A 15,318-nucleotide genomic window follows, 5' to 3' on the forward strand; every position below is an offset into this window, starting at 1 on the left:
GACTGTGAGGACTGTAGTGACTGTGAGGACTGAAGGGACTGTGGACTGTGGGGACTGAAGTGACTGTGAGGACTGTAGTGACTGTGAGGACTATTTGTTTTCCAACATGGCGGTCGGTCACAAACCACCTCCTCAAACAGTCACATATGTTCACAGTAATTGCTGCAGTCACAAATTGATCAACTGATTGATTGATTGATTGGTTGATTGGTTGATTGATTGATTGATTGATTGGTTGAGTAATTGATTGATTGATGTCTGATGTCATACGTTTGATCTGCAGCGCCTTATTTGACTGCGGTGGTGCTCGGAGAAACTGATCCCAGTCCTGTAACGGTGTTCTGTACACAGGTCGGGGGTCCGGCTGCATCCTGTCCATCAGGTGAGGTTGGAGGGTGTGACCTCTTTATCAGGACACCTGAGTGACTCATCCAGCAGCGAATCAGCTGTCAGGGTGTCGAAGCGATGCCCGGTGGCATCTCCAACTCGTCGTCTGCGTTTTGAGGATGAGACGGAGACGGAAGCAGAGTCCCGTTACCTGGAGCGACAGCAGCAGAGGAGACGAGGGGTGCAGCGAGGGACTGAGGTCCTGGTTTCTAAACCAGACTTGAACCACTACATCAACGGCAGGGCAGGACCACGGTACGGGCCGCAGGGGGCGGGGCACGTTGTTGACAGATGGCAAAGAGGACGGAAGCCCTTGGACAGGGCGGGTCAGTGCAACACCTGTCACTCCGGCCTGAACCTCTGTCTGTGCCCACCTGTACCTCAAGAGCGGGGGCGGACTCTGTACAGGCCCTGCCTCAACCTGCACACCGAGCCAATCAGAGAGACCTACATCGGCTCTGTCACACCAATGGGGGGAGGGGACGGGGCTGGCTGTGACACTAACGACCAGGTGAGGAGGAGGACCAATGAGGTGGAACTTAATGGAAACCAGATGACCATCCCTCAGGTCACGCCCACTACAGATCTTCCAATCAACCCCTACGCCCCCGACCAGATGACTGCACCCAGTTTCAAATGTCAACCCTCCCCATCTCCTCCACCTGTGACATCAGCAATGATGTCACAGAGCATCAAGCTCAACGGCACAACGTCAGAGCAGGAGACGCCTGCTGCTCCGCCCCCCAACACGGAGCTCCGACCAGGGCCTGAGCTGAAGGGGAGGAAGAGCTCCTCCTCAGAGACAACAGGTGAGAACCTTCATGTGTCATCACAGTGACATACATGACATACAGATGAGTAGAGAGCACACCTGTGACACCTGTCACATGATGTCACAGGTTTCATGATGTCACAGGTTTCATGATGTCACGGGTTTTATGATGTCACAGGTTTCATGATGTCACGGGTTTCATGATGTCACGGGTTTTATGATGTCACAGGTTTCATGATGTCACAGGTTTCATGATGTCACAGGTTTTATGATGTCACAGGTTTCATGATGTCACAGGTCTGTCTTCAGGGATGTTGGTCTGTCGTTCCTGAGCAAGAAGTGGAACCTATGATCAGAATGATGATGCTGGGTTTTGGTCTGTGTGAACAGTTTAAGTTAAGTTTAAGTTTATTTACTTTATTAATCCCCCTGAGGGGAAATTCAATGTTTTCACTCTGTTGTCAAGTACACACAGGTCCGAACACACACATGCACAAACAGGACCTATACATGCACAAAGTGGAGAGATGTCAGAGTGAGGGGGCTGCCCTTGGTGAGGCCCCCCGAGTGGTTGGGGGGTTCGGTGCCTTGCTCAAGGGCACCTCGGCAGTGCCCAGGAGGTGAACTGGCACCTCTCCAGCCACCAGTCCACACTCCATATTTTGGTCCGGACGGGGACTCGAACAGACGACCCTCTGACCCTCCGGTTCCCAACCCAAGTCCCTATGGACTGAGCTACTGCTGCCAGAACAGAACACTGGACCTGATGGACTCCGCTGAGGAGCCTCAAAGGGTCCCTGAATCTCTGGTTGAGAACCTGACCAGACATTCTCCGTGACGTTCTTCATCATGTTGAGAACACGAAGCAGCAGAACGAGGTCTTACAGGTCCTCATCAGTGAAACAACGTGTCCTCATGTGACAGTTTATATGACGTACCAATAACGTCACGCCCTAAACATGACGTTATGGAGGTCAGGTTGGTCACTTGATCACAGCCCTCCTATATACGTGTGTTTTCCATGGATCACTCTCTCATGGTTCCACAGGAAGGAACGTTGGTTCTCAGGAAAAATGTAGCGACAGTTTATGACACCGGATGGACGACACAACCATCAAACGAATCCATGTTAGAAACATCGACCAGATGAGATGTCACAGGAGGAGCCTGAGGACTCTGAAGACTGTGAGACTCTGGGGACTCTGAAGACTGTGAGACTGTGAGACTCTGAGGACTCTGAAGACTCTGACACACTGAGGACTCTGAAGACTCTGAGGACTCTGAAGAATCCGAGGACTGTGGGGACTCTGAGACTGTGAGACTCTGAGGACTCTGGGGACTCTAAGACTGTGAGAGTCTGAGGACTCTGAATACTCTGAGACACTGAGGACTCTGAAGACTCTGAAGACTCTGAGGACTCTGAAGACTCTGAGACACTGAGGACTCTGAGGACTCTGAATACTCTGAGACACTGAGGACTCTGAAGGCTCTGAAGACTCTGAGGACTCTGAAGACTCTGGGGACTCTGAGACTGTGAGACTCTGAGGAATCTGAAGACTCCGAGGACTCTGGGGACTCTAAGACTGTGAGACTCTGAGGACTCTGAAGACTCTGAGACACTGAGGACTCTGAGGACTCTGAGGACTCTGGGGACTCTGAGACTGTGAGACTCTGGGGACTCTGAAGACTCTGAAGACTCTGGGGACTCTGAGACTCTGGGGACTCTGAAGACTCTGGGGACTCTGAGACTCTGAGGACTGAAGACTCCGAAGACTCTGAAGACTCTGAAGACTCTGGGGACTCTGAGACTGTAAGACTCTGAGGACTCTGAAGACTCCGAGGACTCTGTTTTTTTTTTTAACTTGAAATTTTATTGTTTTTAACATATAGAAAAAGAACACTACATTACACATATTCTTCATAATATATTTGATAAAAAGAAAAAAGAAAAGAACAGGAAATAAATACAAAAAGAAACTACCAGAGGGGGGCGGCACGGTGGTGTGGTGGTTAGCACTGTCGCCTCACAGCAAGAGGGTTGCCGGTTCGATCCCGGGTGTGGGAGCCCTTCTGTGCGGAGTTTGCATGTTCTCCCCGTGTCAGCGTGGGTTCTCTCCGGGCACTCCGGCTTCCTCCCACAGTCCAAAGACATGCAGGTTAATTGATAACTCTAAATAAATCTAATGGTTGTTTGTCTCTATGTGTCAGTCCTGGGCATGGGACATGTCAATTCATCGTTACCAGGATGTTAATGGGCCAATTATGTGGCACAAGGGGCATGTCTCGTGAATCTAGGGAATGTAGGTATTTTACGAATAGTGTCCATTATGTCTTTCCACACTTGTTGCCCTTCATTATACAGTTCAGAAAGATTGGATGCCGCTCCCTCCATGGAAATAGTCTCAAGAAAAGTATGAAGCCATTGTCCCTCTATCAGTTTGTCTGCATCCTTACAGTTTGTTGCGATCAGTCTATTGGCTGTCATATATCCAGTTGTTAGGATCCGTCTGTCTTGTTTGGACCTGTTCCTTTCAGAGGTGTAATTCAAGAGACACAATGCAGGATCACAGTGAACAGTAGTGCCCATGATATTTCCCAGAGAATGAGTAACCTTGTCCCAGAATGTCTTTACTTTAGTACAGGCCCATACCATATGATAGAAGGTACCTTTATCTTGCTCACAGTGCCAACAGAGGTCAGACTCAGATACACCCATCTTATACAATCTAACTGGAGTAAAATATATCCTATGTACAAAATTATAATTAATCATTTTGTTCTGTACCGATTTGGAACCTCTGTGTACTGTTTTACAGATATGGTCCAATTCTTCAGTTTCCCATGATATATCGAGGTCTGTTTCCCAGTTTCTTTGAACCGCTTTCCATTTGTCTCCTGATGTATTATTTATAAGTTTATACAAGTTCGATGCAATTTTGACCTTCTGTTTGATTGTTAATTCTAATTTGGACTCGGTTTCAGTCACTTTGGGTATAGTTACAGCTTCACCCAAATATTTGGTCAAATGTGACCTTATTTGCATGTATTTTAAATAACCTTATACCTATACCACAGTCCTTGTAATGTGATCCTATCATTTAACCCATCTAAAATTTCCTGCTCTATGCTTTCCCATTTTGTGTCCCTCAAGTCAGAGCCATAGCCCCATTTAAGGGGGTATCTAGAGTTAAATGCCATATAATACTTGTACACATTTGGAAGGCCAAGGCCTCCCTTTTCCTAGCCAGTGTGTCAGACTGAAGCTCCCAGAACCTTCAGTCTGACATCGCCTCCATTGAAGGCGATTTACAAGGGGGAGGGAATTTGATTTTTCCCTAACCAATCAGTAGAGATCAACGACTCACCCAGAATCTGACGTCACTAGTATCCATGCCTCGGGGGTGCCGAAAACAAGCGAGCATTGCCCGTTTAAAATGTCTCAGTCGTCTGCATCGCTGTTAAATCCAGTTTAGCAGCTTCCTTAATTTGATCCTCCATTAACGCGAGTAGTGACAAAATACTTCCATAGCATCGTTAATGTGGTCTGTAGGATCTGTAGTGGTCGCCATTGATGCTATCCTCACCAGTTACCCACCAGAGCACAGCTTGACATCAGCGTGGTGTGATTGGCTAATTGCTAGACCCGCCCCCACCCCCGGCGTTCATTGGTCCGTCCATCGTTTGGACGAGATAAATCGCAAATTCATTGCAGTATGCCAGACCAGAGATGCAAGTCTACTCAGTTGAGTGGGTGGGGTCTATGGTCTGGAACCAGGCTACCCTTTTCCCTGTCCACATAGAGGTTTTTACGGCTTATCCTAGAGGTTTTGCTGTTCCATATGAAGTCTCTGAGCATTGCATCTATCTCTTTAAAAAAACAGTTAGCGCATTCCATCGGGCGACCATTTAAGGGGAGTATTAGCCTGAGCCTTATCCCAATTTATCTTATATCCCGCGATGGCTCTGAATTCTTTCACAGTCTCAAGAATATGTTTAAGAGATGCTGGAGGGTCTGACAGTGTTAATAAAATGTCATCGGCAAATAGACTTATTTTTATCTCTGTTACTGGGGCTAAAATTCCTTTAATGTTTTGATTTTCTCTAATTAGTGTGGCTAGACGTTCTAAAGACAAAAAAAAAAAACAGCATAGGGCAAAACTGAGGCGTCCCTCGTCTGAGTTCAAAATTTTCAGAGACAATGTTGTTTGTGATTATTCTAGCTTTGGGACTGGAGTATATTGCTAAGATATAGTTAATGAAATTTGGACCAAATCCAAATTTATTCAATGCTTTGAAAAGGTATGACCATTCAATGCGGTCAAACGCCTTTGCTGCATCTAAAGACACTGCAATTGTTGGATCAGTTGTTGCATTGGCGTAATGCATTGTGTGAATTAGCTTTCTCATATTGCAATTTGTCTGGATTTTACGAAGCCCACTTGGTCAGTATGGATCAATTTAGGTAAAATATTGTCTAGTCTTCTTGCAAATGTTTTTGCGTGTGTTTTCCTTTCTGAATTAAGAAGTGAAATGGGGCGGTATCCTCCAAATTGTAATGGGTCCCTATTTGGTTTCAATAGCACCGTGATGAGGGAGGAATTTGTTGAATCAGGTAGGTGGCCTTTTTTTTTCCTCATTAAAAACCCTTTGTAGCTTGTCAACTAACTTAGATGAGAATGTTTTATAAAATTTGATGCTGAACCCATCATCACCAGGGGCTTTGGCGCTGGTCATTTTTTGATGGAGGTGAGAATCTCTTCTTGAGATCAAGCTCTTCTCTATCTGCAGTTGATATGGTCGGCAAATTTATTTTACTGAAAAATCTTTCCAAACCTTCAAGAGTTGGGTTGACCTCTGAAGAATACATTGTTATATGGTATTCCCTAAATCTTGTATTGATGTCTTGTGGGGACTTTAATATTTCACTATTATCTGATTTAATTGCGGGAATTAGACGAGAAGTCCTTGCCTTTTGCAGCCTGTAGGCCAATAATCTTCCGGCCTTGTCTCCATTCTGAAAATATTTTGTTTTTAAGCAGTATCAATCAAATTCTTATTTATTAAATTCTTTATTTCTAACCTGGTTTTCAGCATGTCAGTATATAGCTGATAATTCGTTGGGTTTGCTTTGTGGGCTGTTTCTAGTGCAGACAATTTATTAGTATATTCTGCTATTTTTTTGTCTCTCTCTTTTTTCTGGTAAGTAGCAAAGCTAATAAGCCACCCCCTACATGTAGCTTTCTATGCTTCCCATACCGTAGCAAATGAACTAACTGATTCTGTTAGATTCAAAGAAGTGTTGAGTTTCAGTATTAATCATTTCTATCAATTTATCATTTAAGAGTAAGGAATTATTCAATTTCCACATGGAGGACTTGATATGATGAAGGGAAGGGGAAAATGCCAGTGTAATGGGACAATGGTCACTGTATATCATGTTATGAATCTCTGTGTTCCAGACATTTGAGAGTATTTCTTGGGACACCTAGAATGCGTCTATTCTGGAGTAAGATTTGTGTGGGTTTGAATAGAAAGTATAATTTCTGTCCTCGGGATTTAGTAATCACTACACATCAAACACTCCAACATTTTTGCACAGATTAGTGAGAGCATCAGTAATTGATCGGTCTGAAAGAAGGGGTTTAGTACTTCTATCTAATTTGGGGTTAGGGACAGCATTGAAGTCACCAGCCATTATAGTGGGTTTACTTGCATATTGTGGGAAAATAGTGTTAAGGTCATTAAAAAAGGAGGCAGTTTTTATGTTTGGACCATATACATGTTGGGAAGAGGAGGAGCTAAATATGATCATTGGCAATAATTCATACTTATTAATATTAATTATGGATTATTAAAATATTTGATTAATTAATTAATGATTAATTAATTATTACATAAGCATAATAATCAAATGAGCTTACAGTGGGGCACCAAATGTTGGGAAGAGGAGGAGCTAAATATGATCATTGGCAATAATTCATAATTATTAATATTAATTATGGATTATTTAAATATTTGATTAATTAATTAATGATTAATTAATTATTACATAAGCATAATAATCAAATTAGCTTACAGCGGGGCACCACCGGGAAAACCCGGACCAATGATCAGACGTAAATTCAGTCTCAAGAGTGTTCACTTAGGAAGCTAATTCTAGGGAGATATTAGCAACTATAAGATTAACAGGAAGGAGTGGAGCTCAGGCACTGACTTTGTCAACCAGCTTCATCACAGTATACAATGAAAAACCAGAGCAACCTCTCTTTGCAGTATAACAGGGTTTATTCACACTGATGACATTAATTTACAACCAACATCAACATTGCTCTATAAACCCTATCAACTATAAAACATTACCGAATCAACCAGCAAGCATCAAGAAGGGTGTGAGAGTGTGTGTGTGTGTGTATGTGTATGTATGTGTGTGTGTGAGAGAGGGTGTGGAAGAAAGTGGGTGAGTGAGCGAGAATGTGTGAGTGTGTGTGTGTGTGTGTGTGTGTGTGTGTGTGTGTGTGTGTGTCTGAGCGAGTGGGTGTGTGAGAGAGAGAGAGGTGTGTGAGCGTAGCAAGATGGCGGCTGTGACGCTGCAAGCTACGTCACGCAATGGCGGCTCGCCAAGAAAGCATGTGACTCAAACAAAGGAGGGGAGCCGGTAGAGAGGGAAGTTCACATTGCTCGGCTCCAAGTGTAGGTTAGTGGAAGAGAGGAAGAGAGAAAGGGAAGCACTCAGAAGTGTGGTCACGCAGGCGGTATTGAGATGCAGTAACCCGTCTGTGTTACGCAGAGACGCGCTCGGCTCAGCTGGTGAGCGGCGTGAATCTGGACATTGAACCAACACAGCCGAAGTACTGATCAATCCCGCGTGCGGGGCGACACAATAGCGGTCCGACGAGGTCGGATCACTACGTATTACAAGCAGACACAAACGGGCAGAAGAATAACAGACAGCAGCAACACAGGCAATATTTTTACAATATCAATGCAGCCAAAATCGGACGCGGCGGTCCGTATCAACAAGCCCTTACAAAACTTAAAAAGAAAACACACACTAACTAATATCTGCCCAGAGCTAAAGCCTCTTACTGTTGCAGAAGGTGGAGTGATGTGTCGGTCGTTCCTCGTGCGTCCTTTGTTGCGGCAGAGGTGAAGTGCTTAGCGGCTCACAGCGGCTAACGGGTCCTCGGCGAGGGGGCAAGTCTCTGGCGAGGCGAGTTAATTCCGGCTCGTAGCGGGGAATCACTCGGGGAAAGAAGGGGGTCCTTGTCCTTCTTCTTGAAGCAGGCAGTCCTTGTTATCTACCAAACTTTGCATCCGCGGGCATCCGGGTGAGAGGGTCAATCCGTGGTCTCGTACCGGGCTACTCTGTGTTCCTTGGCGCACAGAGTGAGGGAGAGGAGAGGAGATCAGCTCGACCAGCGAGGGAGATCCATAGGCCTAAAACGCATCTAACTGTGCACAGTAATAACTCTTTCTAAAGCGCTCGCCATGTGGGACGAGTTGCTAAGCTTTAGGAACAGTTGTGGGTACTCCTATTGGCTATGAGGATCACAGCCAGAAGCGTTTCCCTCAGGTACGCTTTGTGATGATATACCCCGACGTGACGTCATCGGTGCGGGGTTGGCCATGGCGGATTTCACCCAATGGGAGCTGTGTATTTCAAGGGACCTCTGCTGGTCAGCTGGGGTGCTGTGTTGGGGTTTGAATCAGCTGATTCACACAGAGAAAGGGGGTTGACTGATTCCTTTGTTCTTTTGGGCGCCAACATGTGGTCTCAGGCTTTGATTGTTACATGTAGGCCCAAAAGTTTATGGATAAAGTGTAGGCCTTTGTTAGAAATCCTTGTACGGCACAACATCCATTAACAGTAACTATTGGCTCATTGTAAAGTAAACCGTCAATAATAATGTATCTGCCTTCGGGGTCAGCAATGGAACCTTTAAGAACAAAAGGTGTTTTTTTTATCTACTAATATTGCTACTCCGCTACTTTTGCTGTTGAATCCTGAGTGGTAAACTTGCCTGACCAATTTCTGTTTCAATTTACCAACTTCTGCTTGTGTGAGGTGTGTTTCTTGCAATAATGCTATTTCTGATTTAAGTTTTGCCAAGTGACACAGAATACACGTATGCTTCACGGGACTATTCAGACCATCTACATTCCAGCGTGAGACAGTTACCTTGTTCAAGTTTTGACTATTTATTTGATTTGACATTTTTAGGTAGTTAGGGAGTTATTGTACAAATGGCCATCATGGTTGTCCCATCTCTAGCCCCCATCCCATATTCACAACAACTCAGTTCACAGATATTAGTTATGAAATATAGACCCTCAGTAGTGAAGAAAAAATATAAATTATAAAAAATAAAGATTATATAGCAAAAGGCTATATAGTAATTATAGCTGCTGTGCAGTGATGGGTCAGGTCCGGGCATTTTTAGGCAATAAGCTGGAGCACAAGAAGATGATTAAATTACAATATTGTACAATTCTGCACCAGTTGAGGCTCGAATCTGCAACCTCTGGAACCTAAGACGGTCATCTACCGCTCTGAGCTAATTAGCAAGTAGCAACTCAAAAGTGGCTTCACAAAGTGAGTAAGCCATTCACTGTTGTGTAGGAAAGCAGCCATCCATGCATGGAAAAGCAGATTTGAAACCACTGTAAAAAATTCAGTTATTAAGACAAAAATCTGAAAATACACATATTGCATCTAGACAGTATGGAGATGTTGGTAATTTGTTTGTAATAATGATTGATTTGCTTCATAAGTGAAAAACTGATGTTTAAAATTAGCATTTTTACATTGACTCCAATTGTTCACATTAGAGCAAAATTCAAAATGCTGTCAAAAATTTTTGAGATAAAATTCTGAAATTTGCCACACATCATCTACCATGACTCTAGACTCTTTTGTCTTTTTTTCCCATGAACATTGAAGATTTATTTAGCAAGAATTTGCATGTATATGTTTATAGTACTGTTTACAGTCAAACATTTTGATGCACTGTAGGCTCAATTTTTNGAAGAAGAAGAAGAAGAAGAATAACTAGGATTACAATAGTCTCCTGGCAGCTTAGCTGCCCGGACCCTAATAAACCAACTGGCTCCAAAATAAAACGTAAACTAAAACCCAGAGGCTATCCAACAATGCCGCTGTGTGAACAGGTCAACCTAAGTGCAGCCCCAGTGGTATAGAGTAATTTTAAATGACCCTTATGGTAGCTTTTCCAGACTACTTTATGCACATCTATTAATCTATAAAGCTGACATATAACAGGAGTACCATCATAATTTCTTAACTAAAACTGTAGTTTGAATGAAAAAGCTAAAAATTAAAACAAAGACACCCTCGGCTTTATGGCCAAGAAAGAAAACATTTGTGGGAGACACTTACCTCCCTTCAAGTCGGGAGCTTGTTAATCAAAAGAAATGTGTTATTCTGACGACTCTGCCATAGTCGGCCTCATCACAGATGGGGACGACAGGGAGTACAGAGAACTAAACCAGGACTTTGTGGACTGGTGCCTGAGGAACCACCTTCAGATCAACGCGGGGAAAACCAAAGAGCTGATGGTGGATTTCCGCAGGCGCAGACTCCTCCCCCCAACACCGGTGAACATCCAGGGAAAGGACATTGAGATGGTGACATCTTATAAGTACCTGGGTGTACATCTTAACAATAAACTGGACTGGACTGATCACATAACAGCACTGTACAGGAAAGGCCAAAGCAGACTCTACCTGCTGAGGCGGCTCAGGTCTTTTGGAGTGCAGGGGGCGCTCCTGAAGACCTTCTTTGACACTGTGGTGGCATCAGCCATCTTTTACGTTCGTGGTCTGCTGGGGCAGCAGTGTCTCGGCTGCAGATAGGAAGAGACTGGACAAGCTGATCAAGAAGGCCAGCTCTGTCGTGGGATGCTCTCTGGACTCTGTGCAGGTGGTGGGAGACAGGAGGACGACAGCCAAGCTCTCATCTCTGAGGACTAATGACTCCCATCCTCTGCAGGAGGAGATAAAAGCTCTGGAGAGCTCCTTCAGCGATAGACTGATTCACCCAAAGTGTGTGAAGGAACGCTATCGCAGGTCCTTCCTGCCTGCTGCTGTCAGGCTGCATAACCAGCACTGCTCACAATAGACTGCACCATGGACACTTTAGGGACACTATGGACACTTTGGGGACACCATGGACACTTTATGGACACTTTGGGGACACCATGGACACTTTAGGGACACTATGGACACTTTGGGGACACCATGGACACTTTATGGACACTTTGGGGACACCATGGACACTTTGGGGACACTTTGGGGACACTATGGACACTTTGGGGACACCATGGACACTTTATGGACACTTTGGGGACACCATGGACACTTTATTGACACTATGGACACTTTATGGACACCACAGCTGTCTGCTGTTTTGCACATACAAATCACTTGCACTAGATGTGCTCCCTTTATCCACTGCTCATTCTCATTCACTGCTGCTCATTATTATCCACTTCCTATTATTTTCATTGTTATTATTATTATTGTTATTGTTATTGTTATTTATCGCCGACTCTTGGATTTTTGTACTTATTTGTATGCCTAGCTATTTAAGTTTTTTAAGTCTAATTTTGAAATCTTTAATCTGACTCTTTCCCCTTGACTGCGGTAACACTTGAATTTCTCAATTATGGGATCAATAAAGGTTTATCTTATCTTATCTTATCTTATCTTATTATTATACATGTTCGGGGCTCCCCCTTGTTGTAAACAAACTCACGTGTGTCTTCAGTCCAATCTTGACAAGTAGTCGGGCCGGGAACAGCACTCTGAAGGGAATATTCCGCTGGTACAGCACAGCTTTGATGGTATTATATTCCATTCTCTTCCATGACACCGCCGCTGAATAATCATGGAATATGAAGAACTTTTGTGACTTGAATACAAGTTCTTTGCTCTTACGTGAGGCTCTGAGGATCTTCGAACCGGAGCAGTTTGAGGAGGATGATGCGTGGCTTTTGGTTTTGCCCTCGCTTTACGCCCAGCCTATGCACTCGCTCCAGCTCCGGTGCCGGTTGGTCAGCTGGGATCTGAAGGACGGCTTTGAGCAGGTCAGTTGTGAAGGTTTTAATGTCTGACCCTTCCATATTTTCTGGGATGTTGACGATACGCAAGTTGTTCCTCCATGAATAATTCTCCAAGTAATCCACTTTTTGCTTGTCGAAGCCTCGAGCGCCTTGTACTTAGCTGCAAGTGGTGATAGTTGATCTTCCACCTCCGATATGCGCTGTTCTGCTTGGGTGATACGGGTGGCTAGGCCAGACAGCTCCAATTCAACCCTGGTCGTTGTGGCTTGTATTGCTGGCAGATGTTCCTCTATTCTTTGCTGAACCGAGCCAAGGTCAAAGATAATCTTCTGTGCCCAAGGAGGAGCAGATTCGGCCTAGTCGTTGTCGTTTTCCGCCTCCAAGTTTTCCGCAGCTAGCGTGGCTGAGCCGTCTTCTTGGGGTGGACTAACTATAGCTTATTCTATGTTGTTAGCTAAATATTGTTTTAGTTGCTGCTGTTTTTGCCCCTTTCCTTTGGTCTTTTTTTTTTTTTTAACTTTGCGGTTTGCTCGCTTACTTAACAAGTTAGTTGTGTGTCTTTGTACAATTTAAGGCGGGTTAAACTTTAAATTAAAGGATTAGACTGAGGAGCACTCTCGGGAAATGTCTCACTCCGTTGAGGTCATCACCGGAAGTCGACTCCGAGGACTCTGGTGAATCTGAGACTGTGAGACTCTGAGGACTCTGAGGACTCTGAAGACTCCGGGGACTCTGGGGACTCTGAGACTGCGAGACTCTGAGGACTCTAAAGACTCCGAGGACTCTGGGGACTCTGAAGACTCTGAAGACTCTGGGGACTCTGAAGACTCTGAGGACTCTGAAGACTCTGTGGCACTGAGGATTCTGGGGACTCTGAAGATTCTGAGGACTCTGGGGGCTCTGAGACACTGAGGAATCTGGGGGCACTGAAGACTCTGGGGACTCTGAAGACTCTGAGGACTCTGGGGGCTCTGAGACACTGAGAACTCTGGGGACTCTGAAGACTCTGAGGCACTGAGGACTCTGGGGACTCTGAAGATTCTGAGGACTCTGGGGACTCTGGGGACTCTGAGACACTGTGGACTCTGAGGACTCTGAGGACTCTGAAGACTCTGAGGACTCTGGGGACTCTGAAGACTCTGGGGACTATGGGGACTCTGAAGACTCTGGGGACTCAGACTCTGAGGACTCTGAAGACTCTGAGGACTCTGAAGCCCTATTCGGACGGGATTAGTTTTACATAGGTACGTGGGGTAAAGTAATAATTACCAGAGATTTTAGTCCCGTCCGAATGTGCCATGTCAGTAATCATTACCGCACGATGTCAGTAAAGATTACCGCGACTTTTACCTTCTGTAAAAGGGTCCCGGACAATTACCTCAGGTAATACTAATCCCGTGCGAATAGACCAGCAGTAAATATGTGTGTTAGGGCTGTCAAAAAAAAATCGAAGTTAGAAATATATTCGAATATATATATTTTTTTATAAGTTCGAACCTAAATTTGATAATTCGAATATCATTAATAATTAATTAATACTATCAATAATGTTGTATATCACGGCGAATCCCGTTCGGGCGGAGATGGCTCGCGCACAAGCCGGGCCAGAGAGGGACGCAGCGACGGAGGGAGAGGCGCCGACGGAGGAGCCCGCTGCGCCAACACCACCCACTGCGCTGTCCGCGATGTGTGACCTGTTCGGGGAGACATACAGGGAGAGTGTTGCACCTGCTGCCTCCCTGCCTACCCTTTTTGAAGAAGAGATGAAACGTTACCAGAATGAGACACCACTACGAGCCGACCAGGATCCACTCTTGTGGTGGAAAACTACGCACTGAAGTATCCAAACATTGCTCAGATAGCAAGACAGAAGTTGATCATACCTGGCACTTCAGTGAGGTCAGAACGGGTGTTTTCATCCGAGTGTCACGTTCATACTGCGCCAACAACAAGCATCTTATTTTTTCTGGGTTTTTTTATAAAAAAAAATAAAATAAAAATAATAATAATAATAATAAATTATAATATTATTCGAACTCTACTAAATTAATAATAAATTATAATATTATTCGAACTCTACTAAATTAATTTGAAAATATTCAAACTCAATTTCATGGTGCTTTTGAATATTCAAACTCAATTTCATGGTGCTTTTGACAGTCCTATCATACGCACATGACGGCAGGAGGGGGCGGCTGTGCGTGAATGGATTTACCCCTCCCACTTGTGGTAGTTTTACTGATATTTCTTATCCCATGTGAATCGGCCATTAATATTACTGACGTCCTGTGGTAAAGTGACATTACCCCACGTGCCCATGTAAACTAATCCCGTCCGAATAGTGCTTAAGAGGAATGTGAAGACGCTGAGGACTCGGAGGACTCTGAAGACTGAGACTCTGAGGACTCGGAGGACTCTGAAGACTGAGACTCTGAGGACTATTGAGTCTGTCTGCTCTCTAATGTTTCTATGAAAAAAATATTCATAGGGTTTGTGGAGGGTATACACAGGTGTACAGAATTTACCTGTGGAGGTGATTTATCTGTGGAGGTGGTTTACCTGTGGAGATGGTTTACCTGTGGAGGTGGTTTACCTGTGGAGATGGTTTACCTGTGGAGATGGTTTATCTGTGGAGATGGTTTAACTATGGAGGTGTTTTACCTATGGAGGTGTTTTACCTGTGGAGGTGTTTACCTGTGGAGGTGTTTTATCTATGGAGGTGTTTACCTGTGGATGTGTTTTACCTGTGGAGGTGTTTTACCTGTGGAGGTGTTTTAATTATGGAGGTGTTTACCTGTGGAGGTGTTTTAACTATGGAGGTGTTTACCTGTGGAGGTGTTTTGCCCGTGGAGGTGTTTACCTGTGGAGGTGTTTTACCTGTGGAGGTGTTTTAACTATGGAGGTGTTTACCTGTGGAGGTGTTTTACCTGTGGAGGTGTTTTACCTGTGGAGGTGTTTTAACTATGGAGGTGTTTACCTGTGGAGGTGTTTTACCTGTGGAGGTGTTTACCTGTGGATGTATTTTACCTGTGGAGGTGTTTTAACTATGAAGGTGTTTACCTGTGGAGGTGTTTTACC

General features: G+C 44.6%; 1 protein-coding gene across 2 annotated transcripts in view; it reads left to right on the forward strand.

The window, feature by feature from the left end:
* The window catches only part of si:dkey-121a11.3 (uncharacterized), a 31,221-nt gene that overhangs the window by 2,516 nt on the left and 13,387 nt on the right, over positions 1-15,318 (forward strand). For both annotated transcript variants that reach the window (XR_007570543.1, XM_050054149.1), the window contains exon 2: positions 352-1,196. Coding sequence is in view for 1 of the 2 variants with exons in the window: in XM_050054149.1 (XP_049910106.1) it covers positions 352-1,196 (845 nt within the window). In the remaining variant the exon portion in view is untranslated. The remainder of the gene's footprint in view (positions 1-351; positions 1,197-15,318) is intronic.

The sequence above is a fragment of the Epinephelus moara genome, chromosome 10, assembly GCF_006386435.1.
Source record: "Epinephelus moara isolate mb chromosome 10, YSFRI_EMoa_1.0, whole genome shotgun sequence".
In the NCBI taxonomy this organism is placed as follows: Eukaryota; Metazoa; Chordata; class Actinopteri; order Perciformes; family Serranidae; genus Epinephelus; species Epinephelus moara.